Source organism: Camarhynchus parvulus, chromosome 19, assembly GCF_901933205.1.
Source record: "Camarhynchus parvulus chromosome 19, STF_HiC, whole genome shotgun sequence".
In the NCBI taxonomy this organism is placed as follows: Eukaryota; Metazoa; Chordata; class Aves; order Passeriformes; family Thraupidae; genus Camarhynchus; species Camarhynchus parvulus.
The window spans coordinates 8,027,246-8,054,868 of record NC_044589.1 but is presented as its reverse complement, the minus strand read 5'-3'; the positions used below and the strand labels follow the sequence as shown (position 1 = coordinate 8,054,868).

At 49.1% G+C, this 27,623-nt stretch overlaps 3 protein-coding genes across 8 annotated transcripts in view; all 3 read right to left on the bottom strand.

Moving 5' to 3' along the window:
• Nucleotides 1–371: 371 nt before the first annotated feature.
• Nucleotides 372–4,004, bottom strand: LOC115911779 (aldehyde dehydrogenase family 3 member A2-like). Its single transcript, XM_030962976.1, has 10 exons — nucleotides 3,831–4,004; nucleotides 3,393–3,624; nucleotides 3,219–3,304; nucleotides 2,922–3,130; nucleotides 2,661–2,778; nucleotides 2,424–2,565; nucleotides 2,112–2,278; nucleotides 1,450–1,549; nucleotides 531–766; nucleotides 372–389 (listed from the first exon to the last, which is right to left on the bottom strand). The coding sequence occupies exons 1-10, from the start codon at nucleotides 3,990–3,992 to the stop codon at nucleotides 372–374; spliced, it is 1,470 nt and encodes a 489-aa protein (XP_030818836.1). The 5' UTR covers nucleotides 3,993–4,004.
• A 1,168-nt stretch (nucleotides 4,005–5,172) lies between these two features.
• LOC115911658 (aldehyde dehydrogenase family 3 member A2-like) lies at nucleotides 5,173–12,559 on the bottom strand. 6 transcript variants are annotated; one of them, XM_030962797.1, is made up of 12 exons: nucleotides 12,320–12,559; nucleotides 11,474–11,647; nucleotides 10,878–11,109; nucleotides 10,704–10,789; nucleotides 9,615–9,823; nucleotides 9,354–9,471; nucleotides 9,117–9,258; nucleotides 8,805–8,971; nucleotides 8,572–8,671; nucleotides 7,917–8,152; nucleotides 6,852–6,975; nucleotides 5,173–6,589 (listed from the first exon to the last, which is right to left on the bottom strand). In XM_030962797.1, the coding sequence occupies exons 2-11, from the start codon at nucleotides 11,633–11,635 to the stop codon at nucleotides 6,895–6,897; spliced, it is 1,533 nt and encodes a 510-aa protein (XP_030818657.1). In that variant the 5' UTR covers nucleotides 11,636–11,647; nucleotides 12,320–12,559; the 3' UTR covers nucleotides 5,173–6,589; nucleotides 6,852–6,894. The 6 variants fall into 6 exon arrangements, with proteins under 6 accessions (XP_030818657.1, XP_030818658.1, XP_030818656.1 ...); XM_030962798.1 differs by lacking the exon at nucleotides 12,320–12,559 and adding an exon at nucleotides 12,133–12,169; XM_030962796.1 differs by lacking the exon at nucleotides 12,320–12,559 and adding an exon at nucleotides 11,825–12,032.
• Nucleotides 12,560–16,457: 3,898 nt separating this feature from the next.
• Nucleotides 16,458–27,623, bottom strand: part of ULK2 (unc-51 like autophagy activating kinase 2) — a 36,952-nt gene continuing 25,786 nt past the window's right edge. Inside the window, exons 19-28 of the mRNA XM_030962499.1 lie at nucleotides 24,932–25,218; nucleotides 24,629–24,822; nucleotides 23,883–23,992; nucleotides 22,925–23,077; nucleotides 22,090–22,298; nucleotides 20,660–20,838; nucleotides 19,683–19,801; nucleotides 19,175–19,332; nucleotides 18,405–18,540; nucleotides 16,458–18,315 (exon numbers count right to left, since the gene is read on the bottom strand). Coding sequence (XP_030818359.1) covers nucleotides 18,248–18,315; nucleotides 18,405–18,540; nucleotides 19,175–19,332; nucleotides 19,683–19,801; nucleotides 20,660–20,838; nucleotides 22,090–22,298; nucleotides 22,925–23,077; nucleotides 23,883–23,992; nucleotides 24,629–24,822; nucleotides 24,932–25,218 — 1,613 coding nt within the window. The 3' untranslated portion in view covers nucleotides 16,458–18,247. The remainder of the gene's footprint in view (nucleotides 18,316–18,404; nucleotides 18,541–19,174; nucleotides 19,333–19,682; nucleotides 19,802–20,659; nucleotides 20,839–22,089; nucleotides 22,299–22,924; nucleotides 23,078–23,882; nucleotides 23,993–24,628; nucleotides 24,823–24,931; nucleotides 25,219–27,623) is intronic.

Genomic DNA, 27,623 nt, shown 5'->3' with positions numbered 1-27,623 from the left:
TCTGGGGATCAGGTGAGGTGTTACAGAGATAACAGGCTCAGTAACAACTGGCTTTGTTTTGATATCCTTGTGACAAACACTCCCATGTTCCCAGGACGTTTTAGAGGAGCTGCTGTTTACAAAGCAGGGTGGATGCTTCCTTCCCTCTGCCACTCACTGCCCAGGCATGATCCACGGACCAGGTCTGGATAGATTCCTGTTTCAGCAGGAGCTGGAGCCTTTAACTTGGGGTATCTCTGTTTTGGGTGCATTCTTTTGTCTTCTACCTCTTCAGTGCCTTGGAAGAAATGAAATTGCAGCAAAGAAAAGTTCAGCAGTAGGACTGCAGGGAGCGAGCAGCGGGTCCAAGGGCTGGCTGCCCATCACCCCTCTCAATGGGGGCACAACACCTGGAAAGACACAGAAACAAGGATGAGCCCTCCAAGGAGGGAGCAGAGCTCAAAGGAATAGGGTGATGAAGGGTTAGGAGGGGCTCAGGGGACAGAACTGGGAGCACACACCCACAGGGGACAGCAGAGACCCAAACTCACCTTTGCCAGCATGGCTTTCACAGCCGCCAGCAGGGCCGAGATGAACTGTCCCACCCTGCTCCTGTTACACTGCTTCAGCAGGAAGAGCTTGGCCAACTGCATGAGCTCCTCGCTGCCAGGTGGGTACCTCAGTCTGTTCACAGCATCCCACCTGAAGTCCTTGATGAGGCAGGCGCGACGGTGGGAGAAGGTCTCGAAGCTGAACCTGCCGTGGTAGGCGCCCATCCCGCTGTGCCCTGAGGGACACAGGCAGGCAGGGCACTCCTCAGGCTCACACAGGGACACCTGTGATTCTCAAACTCATTTGGCAGCCCCCAGGACACAGGGAAAGCTTGGTCAGGCTCCTCCTCAGGGCAGAGGAGCAAAGAGCAGCTTTTTGACCTTAGCAGCAATCAACGAGGACCTGCTCACTGCCTTGGGGTGCTGCTTGTGTGAACCCACCCTTAAAAGGTGAATGACACCAATTATCTCCTCCAGGGCCAGCCTTGCTTTTCCCACAAAATTCTCACAGGGGCTGGGGGCAGGAGGAGCTGGGCCTATGATTTCAAGGAGTGGGACATGAGGAGGACGATCAGCAACACCCAAGAGCTCAGCCCTGTGCCCACAGCCAGGTGAGCTCTGCCACAGGACCCTGACAACAGCTGTGGAAACTCAACCAGGCCATGGAAAAATTTATGCCACAGCCCAGCACAGGAGAACCAGAGCTCACTTGGGTGCCAGGGAGTTTTCCTCTCTCACTGAGAGGCCTAACAGCCAAAACACAAATGAGCCTTTTTACAAAGCAACCCACCCCAGAAAAGAACACTAACGGGCAATGCAGCTGAAGCTCCTGAATTGCCAAATGGGCAGAGAGCCCCTGGGTGGGGCCAGAGGCTGCTGCTGATCGAATGCAGGTGTGTGGGCTGGGGCAGGGACTCACCCACACCTCCGAAGGGCAGCTCTGGGAGCACGGAGTGCATGATGACATCGTTGGCTGTCATGCCACCGCTGGAGGTCTCTGCTATCACCCGTCTGATCAGCTACCCACAATGGGAGAGGGCACACAACAAATCAGGAGGGAACACAACACCATGTACCACAGCAGGGAGGGCTTGAGGTGATGCTTCCATCCCCCTTTGTGGGGGCACAGGCTGTGCCTTGTTCCATGAGAGAGGCCAGTTTACACCGCTTGAGCACAGGATCTGCCCAGCTGGAACAGCCGCAGAATGAAAAGGCTTCAGCCCAAGGTGCTCCTCAGCCCTCCCACCCAAACTGCCTGGGGCTGTTGTTCCAGGGCAAAGCCCTGACCTGGATTCCTGAGCAGGCACAACAGAGCCAGGAAACGGGGGCAGGAGACAGGGCAGGAAGCAGCACCCACCTGTGTGGGTAGAGATGAACAAACCTAGAGCCCTTCAGCACGAGATTGGGAGTTTCCAGCAGCTCTGGGGACTCTCATGGCCCCCAAACACTGCAATTTCCATAAATTTCCTTTATGGAAAAGGAACTGACACAGACCCTGCAGAAAGCTGTGTCTGGGATCAGCCATGGAGAGGATCCAGCTGTGCAGAGACACTTCCAAGAGGGAGCATAGCCCAGACCCACCTGCTTGTTGTTGGAGAAGACATACAGGGCAAGGGGCTTCTCTCGAAGGTTGATGAACTCAATGGCTTCCTCCACGCTCTTCACAGTCACAATGGGCAGCACTGGCCCAAAGATTTCCTCCTCCATCACCTTTGACTCCGGGGAAACATCCGTGAGGATGGTTGGAGCTGAGGCAAATGGGAGAATGAGAGAACAGCGTGAGCAGGACACAGACCTGGCCCATCACAGCACCTGGGTCAAATAAGGCACAGACAAACAGACCCCACAAAGCACCCACTACCACCTCCCCTCCACAGCAGCTGCCAGGAGCACCTATGAAGCGGGAGGCCTCATCAGTCTCTCCCCCAAGAGCAATTTTCTGCCCTTCCATCAAGCCCAGGATCCTCTTGAAGTGGCGCTGGTTGACGATCCTTTCATAGTCTGGAGATGACTTGACATCCTCCCCATAGAATTCCTGACAAAGGGAACAGCAGAAACAAAACAGCTTCCAACAGCTCCAGGAAATCACAGCTGGGACAATCTCCACAGCACAAGGGACTCCTCCCTCACCTTCAGAGTGGCCTTAATGTTCTCCACCACCTTGCTCTGGATGGATGGGTCACACAGGATGTAGTCTGGGGCGATGCAGGTTTGCCCACAGTTCATGTACTTGCCCCACGTTATCCGCCTGTGGCAAGGGAGAAAGGGACAAGCTTGCTCCATGCTCAGTCCCTTCCCCACCCCTCAGCCCAGCTGCCAGCACTTGAGCTGGCCCAGAGATGCTCCCCCTGCCCTGCTGCTGAGGGCCCATCAAGGCTGCAAGAACCTGACCTGCAGGCCACAGCCAGGTCACAGTCCTTGTCGATGTAGCAGGGGCTCTTTCCCCCCAGCTCCAGGGTGACAGGGGTCAGGTGCTTGGCAGCTGCTGCCATCACAGTTCTGCCCACAGCAGAGTTGCCAGTGTAGAGGATGTGATCAAATCTCTGGGTCAGCAGCTCGGTTGTCTCAGGAACTCCTCCAGTGACCACAGCATACAGATCCTGCAGGGCACGGGTGTCAGGGTCACCCTCACCCTGCTCGTCACTGTGACACAGAGAAACAAGGGGACCAACACAGGGCCACACTCACCTTGTCCAGGTACTGTGGGAGCAGCTCAGCCACCAGCCGAGCCGTGTTCTCACTGACCTCCGACGGCTTCACCACCACGGCATTGCCTGTAGGGCACACACAGCACGGACATGAGCCCTCAGTCCTCTCCCCACACCCAGCCAGGACCCCACCAAGGCTGTTCTGGATCCCCACCTGCAGCGATGGCCCCGATCAGGGGCTGCATGACCAGCACAAAGGGGTAGTTCCAGGTCCCAATGACCAGCACCACGCCCAGGGGCTCGTAGCCGATGTAGGCCTCGTCCCTCAGGGTCAGCAGGTCCTTTTTGACATGATGAGGGGCTGCCCAGGATGGCAGCTTCTCCATGGTGAGGGCCAGCTCCGCCAGCACACCCAGGAGCTCTTGGGCGAAGGCATTGGGCCCACTCTGTAACAACAGGGAGTTTGGGGAAGGGATGGAAAAGGCGCCCACCTCCCACAGCCACCGTGGCACCCTGGGGAGTCAGAGTTGTTCACTTCCACAGTGGGGGACATGACAAAAACCATTTGTCACTGCACAGGCAGCCCTTGGCCTTCCTGCTTTACCCACTGTTCGTGCACAGCAAAAGTGAGGGTCCCCCTGACAGCACAGACCTTGTTCAGATCAGCCTTGAGGGCTCTCATGATCTCCTTCTCCTTCTCCTGCACCATCCTCTGCAGGGCCTTCAGCTGCTGAATCCTGAACTCCAGCGGGCGGCTCCGGCCCGACCTGAAGGCGGCCCTGGCCCGGCCCACGATCTGCTGCATCTTCTCCATGGCTGCTCAGCGCTGAGGAGACACCGGGACGCCCAGCTCAGCACAGGGCCATGGAGGCCGCACAGCCCTGGGAACACCTCCAGGAGTGTCCCACCCCGAGCAAGGCTGGGAGATGTCGTCCTTCTTGTGAGGAGCTGCCACTCTCAAGCTGAGAGCTGAGGGCTCACAGCACCCAAGCCCTGTTCCACCTGCACAGGGCACCTCCAGAGCAATCTGGGCTTTGCTGATTGATCCTGTTCTGAGGGGGCTTTCTCCAAGCCTCAGACCCACCAACCACTCCACCCTCTGCTCACAGGGATGTTCCCAAGGAGTCAAAGCACAGACATGTCCGTGGCCTGGGTGGGCAGCCAGCTGTGTGCCCGGAGCCAGGCTGCACCCATAACCCTGAGGCCCTCACACATCTTCACAGAAACACAAAACACTGCAGATTTCACCCTACTTCCCAGGAGCAGCATTTCACTTTGGTCAGGACCAGAGATCTGGTCCTGCTTCCCTGCCCAACCAATCAAGACACCAAGATCCCCTTACAATGATTAAATCCTGCCCTTCCCAACCCACTGCCACAGCCGCGTGACACAGCCCGAGAAAGCAAAGTGACTCATTAAAAAACGAAGGATAAAAAGCAAGTTACCTTCAGAGGAGCTTCTCTCTCCACCAGCCTCCTGTGGCGACTGCAAGCAGGCACAAGCCCTTCCCCTGCCATGGCTGGGGGCGATCCCTCCTCCCATGGGAGAGCTGGCCCTGGCCCAGGGCTCTTGCTGGGCATCAGGAGGTGCCCTTTACCCAACCCTGTCCAGCCCTGGGTGGCTGCTCCAGGCAGGGCAGTGACTCAGCCCTGGTGTGGGATGGCAGACACCACGTGCCTGTGCCCACGCCTGGCCCACGTGCCACAGCTGCTGTCAGGACACAAGGCTCAGGCTCGGGATGTAAAAAACCCCAACCAGGCAATCCAGCATGGATCTGAGAGGGGGGAAACAGGCCAGCTCCTCTGCTGGCTCACCCCACTCCCTGCCTGGCTCCAGGAGAGTTTTCAGTGCCCAACAGAGCTCTGGGGGATCCCTGCCAAGGTGCCAGTGACACCACACAACACCTGTGAGCCATGCAGCCAAGCCATGGCCAGAGCTGGGACCAGCAGAACAGGATTCCTCAGGAGACTGCAAGGACTTACCACACTCAGTTCATTATTTAAATTCTCAGTGTTTATTTAGTGGCTTGCAAAATGTATCATCAAAAAGGCTTAGCACATGGATTTTCACCAGACATGAAGAAATCCCACTTATTGCACAGTAAATATAATTTTCTACTCTATAGTAATTGCATTTAGTAATATTTTTTTTCAATTTGCTTTAACATTAATAGTTCTAAGGCTCTTTCACCTTCAATTCCTTCCCCCAAGCTAGAACAAGCCCCACATAATCCCCCAGTGCAAGATTACAGAATCCTGAGAAGCTCAAACACGAAGGAGCACACACATTCTTCCAGTAATTGTTTTCCCTTGGAGGAACCTGACCAGGAACAGCTTTGAACTGGCTTTGGCTGGGATAAAGTTAATTTTCATGGCAGACACTAAGTTTCTTTGTAGAAGGATGGTGCTGTTTTGGGTTTGTGGCATTGGGAGTTCTGGTGTTTGTCTTCCCAAGTCACCACCAGGTGATGATGCCCTGCTCTCCTGGGGATGGCTGAACACCTGCCTGATGAGGGGAATTAATGAACAAATTCCTTAATTTGCTTTGATCTGCCTGCAAGCCCAGTTTTCACGTCACCTATTAAACTATTTTAATCTCAACATACAAGTTTGCTCATTTTCTTTCAATTCTCTTCCCTGTCCCACAGGGAAAAAAGAAATGGCTGTGTGGGGCTGGGCTAATCCACAAGGTATTTGTCATTCCCACTTCTCTAACAGGCCTGAAAATTCTTTTGCTGCAGCAAGAGACACTCATCAGCACAACACAGGCAGCACAGGCATCACCTCTGGAATTTTCTGACTGCTAAATAACTGTTAAAGGCACATGATGAAACAGAACCCAGCAAGCAGCCCCTGAGCAGCTGTGGATGATTCTGGATTGCAGAGATGTGAGAATGTTTCACCTCAATTAAATGGCAAGGGGACCCTCACTGGGTTTATTCACAGCCAGCACTCTTGGCCAAATGCACCGGGCAGCACAGCCTGTCCCAGGCTCGTCACCAGGAGGGTGGGTGTTCAGATCATCCCCAAAACTGCAGGGAAAACACTCTCAACCCAAGGACTGCTGAAATTTCAGCTCCTGTTGGTCAGTGAAGGAAGGTGGAAGCTTCTCTGGAAGCTCTGCATGGCACGGGGTGCAGGTAGGGACTGGAATTGCTTGCTCTGCAGTCCTCCTTCGGAGAGCTTGTCCCCAGTGGTCCCTCTGTTCCAGCATGGCTTTTAAGTAAACAGGAATCTGAGCCTTCTCGTGGTTAGTGCCTCTCTAAGGCTACTCTGTGTGCTCGACAGCTCACTGAAATCACCCAGAACAAAAGAAAAGAATGACTTCCCAGCTTAAGGAAACAGACACAAAGCCAGCACCCAGAGTATGATGAGCACATGGTGCCTTCTCCTCTCTTCATCAGTTAAGCACCTGTGAAAGCAAAACACAACACCAACACCTTGTGAAGGATATGCTGAGACAAAACCAATTCCCATTCTAGAACAGCCTGAAGCAAAGCCCCTTCAGGCAGGGGGTTCCCCAACGTGCAGCTCTCCTGCCCCTCAGCATGCACTGGTTATCTCAGATGCCAGGGAAAACATCGTGCTCTGGCTCAGCCCCACATTCACTCATCTATAAAGCTTTTCCCCATCTCAAACTAGGTCTACACACAGGAGAAGAAAAAGGCTCCTACCTCACTGTGGCAGCCACAGCAGTGCTCTGAAACCTGCTCTTCCTTACCACCCACTGGGCCAGCCCAGCCTCTGCACAGCCAGCACAACCAACAGGGCTTTTCTCTTCAGCACAGACTGGTGGCTCTGAGAAACCCAAATGATTTCAAGATGCCGTGAGATTCCCCCCTCTCATTGCCCTACACAGGGCCTGCCTCCCTGGCTGCTGCCTCGAGGCCTGAGCCAGTTCTTGGCTCTTAAATCTCCTCCTGGGTTATGTGAGCAGGTTATTTCCCCTGGGATGCTGAGCTCCTGAGTGTCTCCTTGTAGCAGCAACTACACAGACTGAAAGGCAGAGTTGTGATCCACCCTGCCTCTTCCTGTGCCCTCAGGAGCTGCTCCCTTAAGCTCAATAATCCCCACGGAGCAGTCAGTGAAGGCACATGTAGTGTCTGCTATGTCAGACATGGAGAACCAGCAGTGATCACACTTGGAGATTGAGATCTTGCTCCTCCACCTCAGGAGGCATCCTGAGCCTCCCACAAGCCTCTGCCTCCTGCAGAGATGACAGGACATCCCACCCTTCCGCACTACCCAGCTGGAAACACGGGAGGAAATGGGAATAATTGAGCTGAGGTCAGACAGGGGCTGCAATGGGCGAGGAGGAACAAGAGCTTGTCACAGACCCCAGCTTTGGGACACAGCTTCCCTCCCCAGGGTGCCACGGCACAGACTGCAGCTCTCTGGGCTGTGAGGCAGCTCAAACACTGCTGAAGGAAGCTCTGGGATGGAAGCCACACCTAAGCAGTCCAAAATTACCAACCTCTGCCTCTGGAGGGAGCATCCCACGGGTGTCACCTACCAGGGAAGAGCAACAGGGAGTACAGCAGCCTGGAGATCTCTCCAGGCATATTCCTATTCTACAGACAGCTTGCAAGACTGAGAAGGTAAGAATTTAAGGTGGGACAGGTATTATAAATCTCAAGACAGAAAAAGAGGCCAGGCTTTATAAAAGGGCTGCAGTTGCAAAGAGCAGACCAGGTAAATTGTACATGCACTGCTATAGACAGCAAAGACCCAAAACTCACCTTGATCATCACCGCTGTCACCACCCCCAGCAGGGCCAGGACAAAGAGCCCAATTCGGGCCTTGTTAAACCTCTTCAGCAGGAAGAACTTGGCCCAGTCCACCTTCTTCTGGCTGCCAGGTGGGTACCGCATCTTGTTGGTGCTCTCCATCTTCAGGTCCTTGATAAGGCAGGCGCGGCGGTGGGAGAAGGTCTCGAAGCTGTGCTTGCCGTGGTAGGCGCCCATCCCACTGTGCCCTAAGGGACACAGCCAGGCAGGGCACTCCTCAGCCTCAGCCAGCCTCAACTCTGCCCACCTGAGGACAGCTGAGCCTTCCCCTGCGGCACTTCTCTGTCTCTATGATGTCCATTGTACTCCAACCCTCTTCTTCCTCACCTCATTTACACCAGTCACTCTGATTGCAGCTAATGGTTTTAATGCACCTTCCCCAGCAGGCTGCACTAAATGCTTCAGTCTTTCCAAAAATACACCCAAAGGTTTTTCCCTCCTGGCCCCCATCCTAATGAACTCCCAGAACTCATAACTATTATCCTGCTGCACAGAGACTCTTGAGCTTTAGGAGGCACAGAGATACCCAGACACAAACCATGAGTTGCTGTTCCCTGGGACACACTGTGTATTAAGTCCCAACTCTTAAGGAGCTCAAATAACTTACCAACACCACCAAAAGGCAAAGTTGAGAGGAAGAAATGCATAATGACATCGTTTCCAGTCACACCACCACTGGAGGTTTCCGAGATGACTCTCTTGATTAACTAGAAAAAGAAAAAAACACAAACCAAAATATTAAAAAGGCTCAAAGAAGAGACCAGACCATGTAACTGAGGATACTGAGAAGGGAGCTACATTTCAGCAATGTTCATCTCCTCTGGCACAGCCCAGACCCACCTGCTTGTTGTTGGAGAAGACATACAGGGCAAGGGGCTTCTCCCGACCATTGATGAACTCAATGGCTTCCTCCACACTCTTCACAGGCACAATGGGCAGCACTGGCCCAAAGATTTCCTCCTCCATCACCTTTGACGCCGGGGAAACATCCGTGAGGATGGTTGGAGCTGAGGCAAATGGGAGAATGAGAGAACAGCGTGAGCAGGACACAGACCTGGCCCATCACAGCACCTGGGTCAAATAAGGCACAGACAAACAGACCCCACAAAGCATCCACTACCACCTCCCCTCCACAGCAGCTGCCAGGAGCACCTATGAAGCAGGAGGCCTCATCAGTCTCTCCCCCATGAGCAATTTTCTGCCCTTCCAGCAGGCTCTTGACCCTCTTGAAGTGACGCTGGTTGACGATCCTTTCATAGTCTGGAGATGACTTGACATCCTCCCCATAGAATTCCTGACAAAGGGAACAGCAGAAACAAAACAGCTTCCAACAGCTCCAGGAAATCACAGCTGGGACAATCTCCACAGCACAAGGGACTCCTCCCTCACCTTCAGAGTGGCCTTGATGTTCTCCACCACCTTGCTCTGGATGGATGGGTCACACAGGATGTAGTCTGGGGCGATGCAGGTTTGCCCACAGTTCATGTACTTGCCCCACGTTATCCGCCTGTGGCAAGGGAGAAAGGGACAAGCTTGCTCCATGCTCAGTCCCTTCCCCACCCCTCAGCCCAGCTGCCAGCACCTGAGCTGGCCCAGAGATGCTCCCCCTGCCCTGCTGCTGAGGGCCCATCAAGGCTGCAAGAACCTGACCTGCAGGCCACAGCCAGGTCACAGTCCTTGTCGATGTAGCAGGGGCTCTTCCCCCCCAGCTCCAGGGTGACAGGGGTCAGGTGCTTGGCAGCTGCTGCCATCACAATTTTGCCCACTGCAGTGTTGCCAGTGTAGAGGATGTGATCAAATCTCTGGGTCAGCAGCTCGGTTGTCTCAGGAACTCCTCCAGTGACCACAGGGTACAGCTCCTGCAGGGCAAACAAGAGCCTGGGAGTTATCTTGATTCACAGCACTCACATCAAGGCAGCAGCTCTGCATGTGGCAGAGGGCAGACTTGTTTGTGCCCTACTTCATGACAGGGACAAAATATAGTGCTGTCACAGATATGCTCTGCTCCTTCCCCTCAAATGAAGATTAATTTCCTACTTTTTGCCACATGAACTAAAAGAAATGAAGGCTGAGGCCAGGGCTGAGTCTGGCTGTGGAGCTGCTCCCACACAGGAAGAATCAGGGCACATATCACTGCCAGGCTCTCCCAAGGGCTGCCTCCTTCCCCTGCTCCTGCCTCCCACCCAGAGAAGGCGCTAACACCCCGGAGGAAACTCCACAGGGCCCTGTGCAGTGGCAGCAACAGCCTATCTCTGTGACACAGTGCAAGGGATGACAGAACTGCCAGGCAAGAGGAGGAGGAACAACACCTCCTCCTACAAAGTGCAGTTCAGCAGGACATGAAAACCCAGGCCATGTTGCCATGGAACACCCAGTGCCCAGTTCTCAGGAAGAACCAGGCACCACCAGCATCCCACAGAACCTGTGCTGGCCTAAGGGCATCCCCAGCACAGCTCCAAAAGAGCAGCTCCTGCAGTGAGAAGTGCATATACAGCTCTCCATATGGTCATGGGTGTCAAAAAGGCTGTCACACTGCAGCAGGGTTATGTAAGCTCATACACAAACACAGGGAGAATTTGTCAGTGTACCTTTGGACTCTACCAGTAAATCAACCCTTCCTGTGCCTGCTGCTTATGCTCCTTTGAAGAGAGCAGGCAATGGATTTGGCTCAAATCTGCAGGAGCCCTTTGAAAGCAGGACAGATCAAGACACTCATGTCAGGCACGGGGCCACACTCACCTTGTCCAGGTACTGTGGGAGCAGCTCAGCCACCAGCCGAGCCGTGTTCTCACTGACCTCCGACGGCTTCACCACCACGGCATTGCCTGCAGGGCACACACAGCACGGACATGAGCCCTCAGTCCTCTCCCCACACCCAGCCAGGACCCCACCAAGGCTGTTCTGGATCCCCACCTGCAGCGATGGCCCCGATCAGGGGCTGCATGACCAGCACAAAGGGGTAGTTCCAGGCCCCGATGACCAGCACCACGCCCAGGGGCTCGTAGCCGATGTAGGCCTCGTCCCTCATGGTCAGCAGGTTCTTCTTCACGGGCTGAGGGGCTGCCCAGGATGGCAGCTTCTCCATGGTGAGGGCCAGCTCCCCCAGCACGCCCAGAATTTCATGGCTGTAGGCGTTGTACCCACACTGTAACAACAGGGAGTTTGGGGAAGGGATGGAAAAGGCGCCCACCTCCCACAGCCACCATCACAGCCTTGCTGCTTCCAAGTGTCTGTCACTGGCAGTGACAAAGGATCCCCGGCCAGAGATGGGTGTGTGAGGCAGAACCCAAAACCTGACAGCCAGGACTGCCTTCGCAGTCCTGCCTTAGACTAACTCCTTCTCAGAAATGGTGGCAGCAGACCTTCACAGGCCACAGTGGCACAAGGCCAAGGGGGACAAGAGCAAAAGTCATTTAGGACAGCAAAGGCAGCCCTTGGCCTTCCCACTTTCCCATCAGGGCCGACCACTGTCCGTGCACAGCTGATGAGAGAAACTCCCCGACCCAGACCTTGTTCAGATCGGCCTTGAGAGCTGCCAGGATCTCCTTCTCCTTCTCCTGCACCATCCTCTCCAGAGCCTTCAGCTGCTGAATCCTGAACTCCAGCGGGCGGCTCCGGCCCGACCTGAAGGCGGCCCTGGCCCGGCCCACGATCTGCTGCATCTTCTCCATGGCTGCTCAGCGCTGAGGAGACACCGGGACGCCCAGCTCAGCACAGGGCCATGGAGGCCGCCCAGCCCGGCCCGTCCCCAGGAGCACCGGGCGCGCTCCCGCCCTCCAGCCGCTCCCCCCGGCCCAGCTCCAGGCAGCGGCCCCGCCGCCGCTCGTCCCTCATCCCGCCGCATCTCTCCGGAGCCTTACATAACTCCCGAGTTAGAAAAGTTTGAGAAGCAGCGCAGGGCGTTGGTGGCAGCGTGGGGATGTCGCCGAGGGAGCCGGGGCTGCTCCCGGCGGGGCGGAGCGCACCGCGGTACCGAGCGACACCCGGCGAGGACACGGCGGGATGGGGACCCCCCCTCAGCCCCCGAGGAACCGCGGGGACCCCCGACCGACCCCGGCGCTGAGACGGCAGTGACTGCGGCGCGGTGGCTGCGAGCCGCTGGCTCTGCCCCCGGCCGGTGCCCCCAGCCCCGGGCAGGACCCTCCGCCCCCGCGGCCCCGCCGCCCACCGGGGTCGCCGCCGCCGCCGCCGCTTCCTCTTTCCGCTCACATGACGGAAGCGGAACGGGCGAGGCCGCGGGGCAGCCGCTCCCCCTCCCTGCCCGGGGGTCCCGGTGGCAGAGAGGAGGAAAAGGAGGGGGAGGAGGGAGAAGCGGAGCGGGGGTGAAGGATGTGTCCCCGCGGTAGCGCCGCTACCTTGGCCGCCGCGCTCGGGGATGCTCCTGCCGCAGTTCTCCGCGGGCTCCGCGGGTGGAAGCGGCTCTGGCGCTGCCGGGCCGGTTGTGAAACGCTGCCGGGGCGTGGGGCTGCCCTGGGGGCGGAGGGCAGAGTCCCTGCGGAGCCGTATCGGGGCAGGGAGCGGGGAAAGAACGGGGCTGGCCCTGCCGTGCCCTTCCAGCCGCCTCCAGCCACGGAGGGGCAGCGAAGCCGGGCAGGTGCTGTTCTGGTCCAGTTACCCTCGATACACTCGCGGCGTGGGAAGCGAGCCAGAAAAACCGCGGAGAAAGGAGCCCGGGCAAGGTTGGGCACATTCCGGTTAAAAACAGGCCTGCCACGACTTGTTCTAGGAAAAGCACGGTGATTATTTGAAAATTGTATGCAGGTTGTTACACGCTGCCTCTCGTGACTCGGTTTACACAGCGCCTTTACTGCTAAAGCTCCTCGGCTGCAGCTGTACCCCACTAAATCCATGCCTGCTGCACCTCCTGCTCCTGCCCAGGTGATGTGGGCTCCTTCACAGAGCACCCCTTCTCCTGCAAAGTTTAATCCCATTTTCCCATATCAACACAGCCCTCCGAAGCTGGGGGTGCCTTTTGGCTTCAGATTGTGCAGAACCACAATTCCCCCCAACACCAAGCTTGGCTTCTGTGGTCAGTTGGCTTCACTATCACCTCCTGGGCTGTGGCTCAGCATTTCACCAGCTGTAGCACAAATCTCAGCAGTAAACACCCTGCTGTGGAGAAGAATGACATGAGCAACTGCTAAAACTTGTGTGCGGGAGGCAACATGAGAAGGAAAAACAGACAGGGCCCTTCCAGGTGGTGTAAGGAGAAAAGCTGGGTTTGCACTGAAGAAACCATGGGTAGAAGCAGGAATTTTCCTCACAGGACCGTTGCCTGATGGAAATGCTCCCCGTTATCCTGTCAGCATCCTTGCAGGCACAGGAGGTTGGAGCTCTGTGCAGGCTCAAGGGAATTTGTATAAGGATTAGTGGTGCTGAAATCAGAGTAAAAGCCTGAGCTGTCAGCATGGAGCATTACATTGTGCCTGGGGAAACGGCGCTGCACTGCACCCACCCAGGCTGGCAGCACGAGCAGGGAGGTGGATGGATTCTCCAGAGCTTGTAAAATGCTCACCCGTCAGCCCAGAGGGGTTTTCATGTCACAACAGTGCTGCTTGTACTTGGCAGCACACACTGGAAGCAAATATCCCAGCTCCCAGTTATCCCAGTGGTCTGTGGGGATAAACCTTTGCAGAAATGAGGCAGCATCCTGGCAGAGAGTCCCTTTTGGTCCTTGTCAGGGACATCTTTTGGCCAGCTGGGGACAGGGAACAAGGCTGAGAGGCTTTTTTAGCATTGCAGAGTCTCAGCTGGGTGAGACAGGAGGGTTTCAGGGAAGTGTGGGATCCTGAGTGAGACAGAGGAATACCCCGTGCTCCCCACGCCTGGGAGCTGGCAGTGTTTTCTATTTTAATTCAATCACTGAGAAACAATAAAGGGAGCTATTTATGGGAAAGCAATGGAACTCCAGAGGAACTGGGAGGTGAGCAGTGCTGAGGGGGGCTCTAATCTGTAGTTACAGCAGCAAAAGGTGCTTTATTGAGAAGCTGAGCTCAAGATTCCCCCCTACCCTCACTCCTTGTAGCCCTCATTTCCCTCCTGGAGTCAATGAACAGCAATCAGACAGGCTGCCCTGCCCTGGGGAGCAGCCCTTTGTGCTTCTAAAAGCACCCAGCAGAGCCTGGGGAAAGAGGACTTTGGTTTGGGAGATAAACTGGGCAGTATTTGCTTTCAAGAGGCCACCAAATAACGCAGCAGATCAATAAATGTCCTTTTAGCTGACACACCACACTCACAGAACTTCCAGTTTTCAGCTACAATCCTTAGTCTCTGCTTAAATGTCTGCCAAGTCTCAAGTTCCAAATGTTTTCTGGAAGTCACATAACCCAGCCAGATCCCAAACACAAACAGCACTCGACCATAAAAGTGGGTACAGAAGATGAACAACAGGGAGAGGTTTTTGAGGAACCTACAGGAATCAATGCAGCTCAGTTCATTTATGGCATCACTTGTTTTGAAAGCTGGGGCTGATCTCACATTTGCCAGAAGGAGATACTGTGTCACACACAGCCCTGGTCTGTGGGCTGCATTGTGGACAGAGTTCAGGCCATGGAAAATGTGAAAGGGACACAAAGAAACAATGGGAATGATTGGCACAAGGACTGCAACAAGACTCAACAGCCCCACTGGCACTCGGCTGGCTTGCAGGCAGCCAGGAGGGGGGAGCCTGCCCTGCACAAAAGCCTTTTGAAAAGGTGTTTGTCCCAAGGAGCAGTGCCAAGGCTTCCTTCTGCTGGGCTCCAGCTGACTTGGAGACCTCAGGAGAGGGATGACCCTGATGGACTCCACTCCTCTGCAAAAAGGAGGAGCTGTGGGGGCACTCTGGGAAAAGCCACAGCCAGGAGCATGGCTTAGGTCACATGGGGAAGCTCAGGGTGAAGAGATTTGCTTCAAGACTTAAAAGGTATCCTGGACTGTCAGAAGATATAGTGGCAAGCAGAGCTCAGAGAAGTCAAAGGATCAACATTTAAATTAAAAAGTCCCCCAAAATAGGAGAGGAAGCAGGAATCAAAAAGGAGGTGGGTCACAAGTCAGGTCACAAGCCAGCCTATCTGAATTTCAAAGCCTCAACAAGCTTTGGAAGCAGCAGGATCCAGCTTTCCCTGCTCCAGATGAAAAGCAAGTTTCCCTTTTTGGTGTAGCTGGGCACAGCACTGGGACATGGGTGCATCACAAGTTATTGCCTCTGAACCCTGAGGTGATGGGATAATAATTTGATGTAGCTGTACAAGATAACAGCAAGAACCATGCAAAACCCAGGCAGTCCCAGCAACAGCTCCCTCCTCAAAATGCTCCTTGGAATAACTTGTAGCATCTTAAGTTGCAAGTTAAATTAACAGGATTTCCTCCTCTGTGTCGGAGGAAGGGTTGAGACTTCAACTTCTTGCTTATGAAAAGCAGCAAATGTCAGAATCAAAAAGTGTTTTAGATTCCTCAGCTGACATTCTGTAAAATGGACAGAGAGGAGCAAGTGCAGAAGATGCTGGAGAGCTGAGCTAGAAAAGCACAGCAAATCTCTCCTTTCAAGTTCTATCTTTCAAAGGCTGGGGGGAAAAAAAAGTATTTTTTAAAAACAAGCACCTGCTGTTCAGCACGGAGAGCCAAAGACAGAGGACAGCTTCAGGATCTTTGTGGAATGAGTTTATGCAGAAAGACAGGCCATGAACATTGGTCTCCTCCTCCTGAAAACAGCCAGCAAGAATAGCCCTTTTCTTCTCCTCCTGTTTGTGCAGCTGTAGCCTTGCTGGCAAGAGGGGAAGGAGAATGAGCTTGAATCCTGAAAGGAAAGAAAGAAAAGCAACAAAACCCAGTGAGTTCCTGAGAAAAGCAGCCTATCTCCTAGACTTGTGCATTAAAGCTGTTGCTTTGTTCCTAGATTCAGGCTCAGACATATCATTAGCATTCCCAGCTCCCTCCTTCCTCATCCTCTTTATGTGCCACTCACAAGTGGAGAGGTTTTTAATAATAAATTGGGGAAAATCTGATAGTACAGCTCAAAAATACAATATCCACACAGCAGCTCCCACAGCAGATCTCAGCTGGGCAGAGGGCACAGGCTGGGAGGTGAACAAAGCCCATTTTTTGTCAACTTTGGATAGAAATTGTAACTTCCTGCCAGCTTTTGTCAATTAGCTCTGTATTTGCTGTTCTGGCAGCCCCAACAGCTCCCCTTTGCTAGAGGCAACAAATAAGCACCTTGTTGAAAGATCATACAGCTGTTACCCAGGATCCTACTTAGCATTTTTGTCCTCCAATCCAAGTTAAAAAAAAATTGGGGAAAAAAAAAAAAGCAGCAGAGTAAATTGTCTTGCTAAAGCCAGAGAAAAACAAACTCAGGGACACTTTGTGCCTGAGCTATCCAGAGATAAAGAACTCAAGGATGCTGCCCCATCCTGCCCTGCTGGGGGGAACATTCAGCAACTTCTTTACCCAGGCAAGTAAAGAATTTTTCCTAAATTCAACACCTCTGGTCACAGAGACACAGAAACTCAGTTGTACCATAGAAACACTTCTAGTGTCAGTATTTATTTTTTACCTTAATATACATTTATACAGGCCATAATAAAAAGGCTATTACGCAACAGTTCAGTGAGTTATTACCTAGTTCCAAGAATAATGCATGCAATTACAAAGGAGAGGTAGAAACACCGTATTAAAGACCTAAAAATACAAACATTATATAAACAAACACTTTCAAATTAACTGTTGGAATTTCATACAGATAAATAAGGTAAAAAGTACATTACTCTGTCAAAGTAAAGGAAACACATGGTTATCCCAACACTGAAACAATATTTTGATGTGTAAGCCCTGTACAACTTTGTCAAATAGTTCAGACCGCTGTGTTTAAGAGGATTAAAATGATTTTGTCCTGGAGAATGGTTTATTCAAGTATTCAAGCAGTTGAGTAACAAAAAAAGTCCCAAAAACAAAGTGTAGGAACCATTTCCAGAGAAGCTGATCTGCCCAAATACTTTGCAAATCGCTGTCCTGATGATCTCATGGGATGCTTGAAATGACAATGCCTATAAGGCTAAATGAAGCTTCCCACCTCTCCCCCAGAATGCACACAAAATAATCCTGATTTTTCACACACTCTATATGTAGAGATTCTACATCATTTTATCAGCATCTCAAACCACAACATTATTTTCTGGTTTGTTTTTTTAATTTTTTTTTTTTTGCATGGTTCCTTGCAGAACCTTTCAGTTTACAGTATTTATTGTAATACTGCCCAAGAAACAAACTACAGAGAACTGTCATTACACCCCTAAAGACTGCAGGCATTAATGCACATATTGCATGCACAACAAAAGATGCAACCAAATCTATAGAAAAAGCAAACAACCAGCAACTCAACATTGCTATTACTGAGAAAGTTCAGAGCAGTAGTTACTCAAGTATTAGACAAATAGGTATAAAATGGAAAGGTTCACATGAATACAAGTTTTTACACAGTTTGTTTGAAAGTCTTCTAGAAGCTACATTTGAAATTCTGAAAAGAATTTTATGTACACTGAAATGAAATTCAGCCAAGTCCATTGTGCCTTCTTTCTCTAGATTTTTTTTAATATAGTTCTTCAAAAATGAATATACAGTTGCTTTAGTAAATTAGTGCAAAACAAAATATTTTGGAAGAAGATCATCAAATAGTATCCACATCAGCTGAAAACCCCCTGGGGATTTTGCACAGATGGAGGGAATTTCTTCCACCCCCACTTCTCCCCTGGGGTAAGAGCGTGTTTGCCATCCCTTCATATGACAACCTGAGCCATGTGTACAACAGGTGAGCTCCAGACAAGGCAGCTGAGCCCCAAAAAGCTTCAAGCAGCACTTGCACATGGTTAGGGTTTCCCAGATTCACTCAGCCACATTTTACTGAACAGCTTAAAAACTCTTGAGGGAATCTTCTGAGGGAAGTGTCTTTTTTTGTACCTGATGCAGAAGGATCCGCTCTCTAAAAACCTCACGAGGGAAAAACAACAAACCCTGATCATTCAAGTTCAAAGCACACGTACAAGGATCAGTTTGAAATGTGAAGAGAGATTCTTTTAAATTCTGTTGCTAGGAAGGAAAAGGAGCTGCTGGATTGGTAAGGCAAGTGTACTTTTGGAATTTCTCCTCTTTGAATACGCTGCTGTTTCTTTGGTAGTCACCACAGAAATGTAAGAATCATCTTCCACATGGGGCAGAACAAGGACAACAATGAAGCTGTAGTGAAAAAAGTGCAGTATCACTGATGTGGTCCCTTATGTTCACACCATCTGGTCCTCAGGATATTCCTACTGCTCATACACAGCCACTGTGCTGTAGCAGAGTGCAGAAAGCCTTCGCTCGATGCTGGATTTATCTGCAGAGAGAGGCACAGCATAGGTGATCACCAGTCCTATTTTACAATGAATTAATTCCATGTAATTTTCATGATTCAGTTGAACTTACACTTGTGTACATTTTCTATATCTGCAGGGTCTTGCAGTATTTTAGTCAGTCCCTCCAGCAGCAGGGCTGCCTTGTGGTATCGATATGTGATATCCTCAGTTTGCTGGAACATCTCATCCAGAGCTGCTGACTGCACCTGCAATCAGTCAGGACAGTCAGCTTCACAAACTCCATTAGGCAAGCAGCAAAATGAAAAATTCAGAATTAATCACCTAAAAGTGTCATTAAGAAACTCTTTTTCAGCTTTGATCTAGCTGATGTGTTGTTGTAACTAAGACAACAAAATGAAGGTGGAGCTAGATGATCCTTAAGGTCTCTTCCAAATCATTCTGTGATTCTGAGAGGACACAGCACCTGTGCTGTGAGAATATTCTGCACACAAAAAAAAATCTATAAAACCATTTTTTGATATTAATAAATATGCTCATTCTTACACCTGCATTCTCTTGTAAAGAAATGAATTAATTGTGAGAATATTCTGCACAAAAAAATCTATAAAACCATTTTTTGATATGAATAAATATGCTCATTCTTACACCTGCATTCTCTTGTAAATAAATGAATTAGTTGTGCACAGCACCACCATTATCAGGGTTAAGCACAACATTTGCCAGAATCTTTTGTGTGACACAAGAATTCCCTCTCATCACTAAAGCAGTTAACTTTCCTTCGTGGTCACTGAAAAGATCAATTCTATTTTCTGGTTATGTAGAAGAGATCTGTGAGAGAAGGCAGCAATTCCTGCAGTTCAGGGAAGAGGAGGGACTCACCATTTCCACAGCACAGTTGTAGATGAGTTTCTCTGCAGTTACACTGTTGATTTCATCAATGAACCTTTGCTTGTCCGAAAAGAAACGATTCAACTTCTCTGTCAATTTTTTGCACATTCCAATACAGAATTTGTATCTCTCGTTGAGGCTTTTCACAACTGGGAGAAAGGTAAGAAGAAATTGAAAAAAAACCAAACAAAACCCAAACAACTCAACCTAAGTTCAGCTTTGCAAAGTAAACTTGTTTAAACTTGTAGTTTTAGGGTTTATTTACTCCACCACTTCTATGACTTGAGTATCTATCAAATAATTTCCATTTCAAGTTAATGAATACCCATTTCCTAACTGTTTCTGGCTGTTTACTATGAGAGTTGTGCAATTCTACATATCTACAGTTCTCCTGCAGAGAAGAAAAACAAAACAAAGGTTGCAACTTCAACTTTCTGAGTGATGTATCAGCAAAGAAAATTCACAAGCAAAGCAAATTAGATGATGCTGCTGCATTTACCTTGCTTAACAGCAGTGGATGGGTTCAGTTTGCCAGATTTGACCTGTGCTTTGGCAAGATGCAGAGAAGATGCCAGTAACTGGGCAGCTTTCATATACAACACCAGCTGCTCCACTTGTCTAGGGAGAAAAGGGGAAAAAAAGTAATTTATGCATCAAAATACCTTTTTTGAACGCATTCAAGCCAAGGGCAGACATCACTTTTTAATCACAACACCCCACAGGACCCAGCAACAGCAGAAAAGGAAGACAGATGTTTAAAATGCAGCTCCACCCCTCTCCTCCCTTCCCTTCACAAACACTCTGTCATGGGGTGAGGGGACATCTGCTCATTTAGGAGCTGCAGCAGCAAAGACAAACTGCTTTAAATGCAGACATTTGAGAAAGGAGCACTTATTTGTGGGGACTCTCTGCCCGAGGTCAGTGTCTCACCACAAGGGACAGGGTGTACTTTTCATTTCCTATCCCCCTGGAATTCTCAGTTGTGAAAGGCAAACACTTTACAGGGGTTTTCTGTTGGGTTTTTATTACTTCAGGAAGAAGGCAGGAAGTAGAACTGCCCTTTCCCACCACTTCAAACTTCTCATATTTCTCCTTGCTTTTGATTTTGTATTAGGGCTGACTGTTTTTTCCAGTGAATCCAAATTTGGACACTTCTTCTGCCCTCCCAGTTTCCACCTCAGGCCTTCAGTCAACAGGAAGGGATGAGGGCTCAGATCTGCCAGAAGCTGGTACACAAATTTCCATGCTCAGCAATGCACTGTTGCACCTCAAGCCTGAGCTCAACACTTTCCCCAGAAGAGTGGCAGACCAGAAAAAAATATTTTATCTTTGCTCTTTCTGATCTGTCTTCAGAAAAAAATAATTCCTAAAAAGATTCTCTACAGGAAAACAATCACTCCCAGCAACAAGGGCAGAGTTTCAATACATTTTGAAGTGTTGGATCTTGACTAATTCTCTCTTTGACTGCAAACTCACCCCCATTCCTTGCTGAGCTGGCTGATCTGATCCACAACGATGCTCTCCTGGATCTGGTACAGTGACACAGCAGAAGTGCACAGCTCTGGGTTTCCCCCCCTCACTGCTGTCAGATCCAGGACACACTCTGTAAATGTCAGCATCATGTTTAGGTGACGCAGTGTGTCTGTGTGCTCTCTCTGTTAAGAGGGAAAGATGACAGCAATTTAACCACTCTGAGCCATCAGCCACATTTAAAACTCTTGTTAATTACTTAAAGATTTCTTGCTATGTCAGTTCTGTGCAGGAATCATATTGTGGTAAAGGCAGCATTAGGGATGACAGAACCAAATGGGCCCCAACAGATCTGAACTTGTTCTCTTCTTTGTTAATGAATTCAAGACATTGTAGCTTATACTTTAGAGTCTTTCAACAAAGCCAAAGGAATTGGTACATGGAGTTCTGTGTTGAAATCTGAGCAACTAAAGGACTCACAAGTTGGACAAATTATTTATTTTATTATCAGCAACACAAAAGTATGCTTGGCACTTGTGTGAGGAGCCAGGAGGAACATTTGGCTTTTATTATGTAATAGACTTAATACCTACAAAAGAACTGATCTGCCTCACTCCAATTTACAGATGGTTCTGGAATTAAATTGTTTTAAAAGGTGGCTGTTACCAAAGTTTACACTTCAGAATAAAAACTTCAACTGGAGTGAACAACTCAGTGCTGCTGTGTCAGTAAAACACACAGTACACATGCAGAGTTCCTCCTCAAAAAGAAGCCTTCAAAACTAATCAAACATAGCTTAGCAATGTTTATAATATTTTAATTAATAATACAGGTCTAAATGCATTTAAAATTCTATCTGTGGGAAGAATAAAGTGTACTGGTAAGCATTCATGTTTTAAGAGATATTCAATAGGGACTCAAACACCTTCCAGCAAGATGTGAATGAGAAACCAGAACAGCAATCTGTCTGGAGAAATGTACCCTCCAAGAATAGCATTCTGGTGAAAGACCACCCCAATTTGTGTTTTTAAAGTGTCACTCCCCCACACATCCTAAAAAAATATAGGACAATCTTCCCACAAGTGGGATGGAAGTCATTCCCTGACTGTGAGGACGCAATGAAGTGCCCAGAGGGGATTTGTTACTGTCAGCACCCACATCCACTGGCATTAACAGAGGCCTCTCTGGGAGGCTTTGGGGGACAACAGCAGTCATGTTCCTCTGGTTACCTATTCAAACATATGAAATGCCAGCAATAACTACCAAAGAGAAAGTGGCAACTACTGATACAGCAATATTTTCAAGATCCTAAACAAAAAAACCAACAAGTGAGACAGCATAAAGAAAACTAGAAAGCACACAAAGCAATCCTGCTTTTACCACATCTGTAGCAGCAACATCACACATTAGAAAACATGAAATGATTGATTCTGTACCTCCATTAAAGTTTCCTCAGGCAATTCAGGAGCTTCAAAAGTGATAAATCCTTCTAGGCTGGGAGGGGAAGTACCATAAGGGATGTACTTCAGACTGGGAGCTGCCTCAGCCCCCGGAGGAGAGGAGCCCATGTAAATCCCAGGAGGAGAGCCCATGTACACACGGCCACTGGTGGAGCACAGGGACCCTCCAGAACTGTTTGATCCCACTACAAGAAAAATAACACACACATTCAGTCTGATCCAGCACTGGGGCTGTGGGTGACAGCAAGTGACACACGAGGAGCCAGCACAGAGACCCCATGGAAGGCTCTCCTCACTGCTCCTGCATGGCTCTGCAGGGAGTGCAGAGGCTGAAATGTAACAACAGTGACAATTCCTAAAGTTCTGGATTCATGGCTGACAAGGACTGCAGCTTGTGCTGTGGCTCACACTGCCCACCTGAACCCTTAACCTTGAGCTCTTTGATATTTGGCAGCACAGATATTTGATGCTGGCTGATATTTGATATTTGGCTCTTGCCAAACTGCAGGCAGCTCCCACCCCTGGAGTGCTGCTTCTGGGACAATTCATGGCAGCAGGCAAAAATCAGAATTCTGACTTTTCCTCTCCACTATTACCACAGAGATCCCACTCCCAGTGTACACAGGAGGTTACTCACTGCTGAATTGTAAATCTCTGACCCTCTTTGGGGGAAAAAGGCAGAAACCATCTGATATTAATCTCTACTTTGCACAGCACTTTTACTGTGCAAGGCAGCAATCAGGCCCCAGAAGTGGACAAGCCCAAGTGCTGCTGTGGAGAAATGTCCACACAAATGCCAGGAAAGTCTTACCTGAGGTGGTTCTGGTCCTGAGGACCATGTGGGTGCAGGTGGGAGGGGTGGCACTGCTTGGAGGGGACCCCACAGTGAACATGACGGCCCGAGAACTTGCCCCACTTGCCATGGATGGAGTTGCCATTGCAATTCCATAGGCTCCTGCTGGAGCTGGGAGAGAACATTTCAGCAAGTCAGTCCTTGATCCATATAATCACACCAAGAAGTAATTACATGCAGCAAATTGGAGCACTGCAACACAATGTGCTTTGATGCAGATCCAAGCCCTGGACTAAGTTAGAAATTCTCACAGGAAATAAAAGAAGCTGAGTGGACAGTCTTGGTGAGACACAGACAGTCAAGGTGCAGCTTCATGTACATTTTTACTTTCAATATGTCTATGTTCTACTCTCACCCAGAAAAGAGCAACAGAGACTCCCTGAGAGCCTGAAGATTTCAGTTTTGCAGTAAAAGATACAGCAGAAAAATTCTAAAGGCAGATTGTGACAGGTCTGGAGGCTAAAGACCAGCCCTGTCTGCAGAGCTCCTTCCACCTGCTCAGAAGGGAGAACTTCTGGCAAGGGATAAACTCAGGGAGAAGGAGAAAAAAACCCAACCAAACACAAAGTTACATAAATTGGCTTCATATGAAATCAAGGTGGAAAATGAAAAGCCACAAATGCTAAATTAAAAATAAAACCAAACCAGAAAATCCCAAACCTCTCCAGGCAGCACAGGCAGTCAGATATTTCTGTGTTTAGCACAGAAATAAGTATTTTCCTGTCTCAGTTATTTTTAAATCTATGCTAAAGAAACGGAACAGATCCCCTCAAACATTAAAAAAAAGCCTTCTGTGCTGAGGCTAAAAATTGTCAGAACCAATTCTCCAAGCCGGAAGCAGAACTGTGATCCAGCTGGCATTCCATAAAAACCCAGGCACAGGGAAAGAGCTTGGATGCATCACTCTGATCCTCACCTGTATCCATTGGCCTCTCTGTGTTGAGGCTGTCTGTACTGCCTTGGTATAACTGGCCCCCAAGGGTGGTCTTTACCTGTTGATCAGACAGCTTCCCAGTACTAACAGACCTGCACAGGAAAACACATGAATTCCCCCCCCAAAAAAGGTTATTCAGGAATATCATCCAACTTGCAACTAAGGATAACTAAGATTCTTGGTATTTACTACAGAAAATTTTCAACAAAAATAGAAGAAGTGTTGAAATGTTGCTTGTTAACATGGATCTTCTAAAATAGAGCAAACCATAAAAATAAAGACCTTTTTATCTTAAAAAAAATTATATTGCAAATTTTGTCATAGAGATTTTCAAGCAAAAATTCTACAGGCTTTACAGAGGCAATGAAATTCCAGATTCAGCTAATCAAAACAAAAGGGAACTAGACAGCAACACAAAGTGCTCCAGGAAGTCTCTGCTATATTTATAGCCAGTACAAAATGTTTCTGTTGCACACAGCAAACCTCAGCATCCCCTCACAGCTTTTTCACCCTCTGAGAGTTGCTGTGTGCAACTCTGCTGCCCAGCTGCCTCTCCCAGGGATGCAAAGTTTCTCCTAAAGCAAATGGGAGAGCTCTAAGTTATCATTTAAACAGAGAGCTTTGGGGAAATATCTCCTACAAACACCTCACCTACTCAAAGATACCCCTTCCTCTTTCAAAATCAGGCCTGAAAATTGATGAAATGTTCTGCTCCTGGCACTGCCTACCTGCCAAAGGTGGTTTTGCTGTGCTGCTCTCCTGCCTGTTTGTCAGCTGCCTGGCTGGAGTGGAAGTGGCTGAAGTCCCTTGGCTCAGTGATATCTTTAGGCTGCAGCGGCGTTTCAGCCAAGCCCTGGCGATTTGCCAGGGCCAGCAAGTTGGAGGATGCTTGAGTTTTAGGTATTTTAAAAGGAGCTGTTGCCTTTAAGAATCAAGAGCAAGAAAACACACAAAAAAAAAATCAAAGTTAGAGCCCTGAAATATTCTTGTTTTCAGGCACTGTGTGACTGAGAATTGGAAATGTAACAAACCTTGGTGGGAGAGCCGATGATTGTTGGCAGGGGGGTTTTGAAGAGCCAGTCTGAGCTCCTGGGAGAGGATCCCATGTGCTTGGTGGGGGATGTCCCCAGGCTGCCTGGCCTGCTTGGCTGTGGAGAATGACTGTATCCATAGCCAGCATAGGATGGGCAAACCGGGTCTGAATGCTGCTTTCTGAGCTTCTGCTTGTTTTGGTAGATATCTGTGAGAGTCGGAGCACTCTGCAACCTGGCTCCCATCAGAAGTGACTGTGGGGACTGAGATGGTGGGACAGGAGAACCTGTGGAGATGACAAACAACAAGGTAAAATTCTACTTGCACTGCTTGCAAAATATATTGATAAAGCCCAAAATTTCAGAGAACAACATTAAACTGTAAATATTGAGATGTGTTTGATCATTAGCTCACTAGATAGCAAGGAGAATGGATTTGGCCCATGGGTTATTTGAACTATTGCTACACCACACTGATGAGACCTCCAAGCTGCCAAACAGGCACCATTTCAGGCTGACAGCTGTCCTGGCAGCTGCAGAACATCTGGCAACCTGCACCAAGACAAATAAAATGGTTGGACTCAGCAGGAATGGCACAACCAGCACTGAAATCCCAAGCTGAATTGAGGTTCTCAAGGCCTGGAATGATCTTCTTGCAAACAAGAGTGTGAATGGGACACTGCATGTTAATGACTTGTTTTGTGTGTAATGGCTTCATTTACAGACAAAGGCAGCTCATGTTCCTGCAAGAAAACTAGGAACTAACAAAAACCAAATTATTCAGATGGAACAGTTTGGGGACATGACTTTGAGCAGTTGTTTACTTTTTAGTCTGTCAGACTGAATCTTTTTTCAAAAGCTGCCAGAGGAAGTCCACACTTAGGTACAAATGCAGTTTCTCCTAAAGCAAATGGGAGAGCTCTAAGTTATCATTTAAACAGAGGACTTTGGGGAAATAACTATATTTATAAACACCTCACCTACTTAAAATGCCCCTCCTCTTTCAAAATTAGGCCTGAAATTTGATGAAATGTTCTGTTCCTGGTGTATGTTTTTATGTCTCATGATAAGGAACTGTGCAAAGTTACAAACAGTACATCAGACTTCAGCATTATGGTCACAGCTTCCCAGAGAAAATGCCTGCCTGTAACCTCCAAGAACTGACACTGAAGTGAGTTTCACTCATGTTTTAAGAAAAAAAAAAAAGACAGAGGGAAAAACTGACCCATACAACTAGAGAAGGTTTTTAAAAGCTGGCCACAAGAATCTTCTGAGAGAGGCTTCATTTCATAAATGTCTGCTTTAAAAACCACCCCAAACTTCTTGCAGTTTGCTCAGTGAAGTGCCCAGCTGTTACAACACATCTTTCAGCCTTCTTAAGTCTATGTTTTTGCTAGCTGGATTTTGAATATGAGCTACTTCATCTTGATTTCATTCCACTCCATTAGGCAGTATGTTTCAGAATAGTCTGTCTGCCTGCAGCTCTAGCAGAGGGATCAAGTCTATTTCTCATTAATTTTCCAGCCAAGAATTTGCTTGCCTGAAATCCCTCTGCTTGTCTGTCTCACAGCACTAGAAAGTCTTTACCTGTAGTTTTAGAATCAGTCTGAAATCTCACTGGTTACTGTTCCAGAGTTGTTGCCACCCCAGGGAAGGCTCCTGAATTAAAAGTCTGTCCTCTGCTGCCACTGGCAGCAAGAACAGCTCAATTAGTTCAGGAGCTACATTACGAAAGACATCTTCAGTCCTTAGAAAAATCTCAGTTCAGATGACCTCACCTCACCCAAAGCAAAAAACTGCTTCCCATAGCCATTAAAATGCTGAGAAACAGACTTGCTGCAATTTGTGGTATTGTACAAACAGAAATACCACTGCAGTCATTTCAAATTAAGAAGTGAAACTAAGGAGGAAAAAAAAAAGGAATGCAGAAAACATATGAAGAAATGAAACATTAAAACCCCTGCCAGCCACAGAAACAGTGCTGTGGTGTGTTGCAAGCTAGTTTGATACTGGCAAAAGGCACTAAACCAACAGCCTGACAAAACTCTATCCAAAGTAAAGTTGCAACAAGAAAAGCAAACACAGTGCTTTGTATTCTATTCACCCACACCCCCTTTCACTTTTTAAGAGACCATTTCATATCTAAGGATTCACTCATTCCTTTTGTTGAGCCAGCCAATGGCACAGCAATTATCAAGGCAATTTTTGAGACACATATAGAACTTATTTCATATGGATGAAACCACTCCCAGACATGTCTACTGAAAGAAGTGAAGGCTCTACTATGCCCAGATGGTTTTGGACAAGTGTTTAAATAGGAGAAAAACTCACAATGTAGTCTCAATATCACATCATAGAAGGTCAAAATAAAAAGTATAACTAGTATTTTAGCTAGAGAAGAAAATGCACCAAAAATGTACACAGAGCAGAAGAACAGTTAAGTTGCTGAGTTGCATATTCTTATACCAAATCCTTCTGGCATTACAGTGCAATTCCATCTTTAACAGTCTCAGAACATCTTCAAGTCCCATTTCTTCTTGATTTTTTTTTCCTGCTGGCATGTCATGATGATTTATGACTTGCAAAGCTTGCTGACTGCCTAGCAACAGTAACATCAGATCCCAACCGATTTCCCAAGGGAATGACGAAAACGTGTTGCACGCTGTGCACTGGCAGCTCTGCCTCCCTCTTC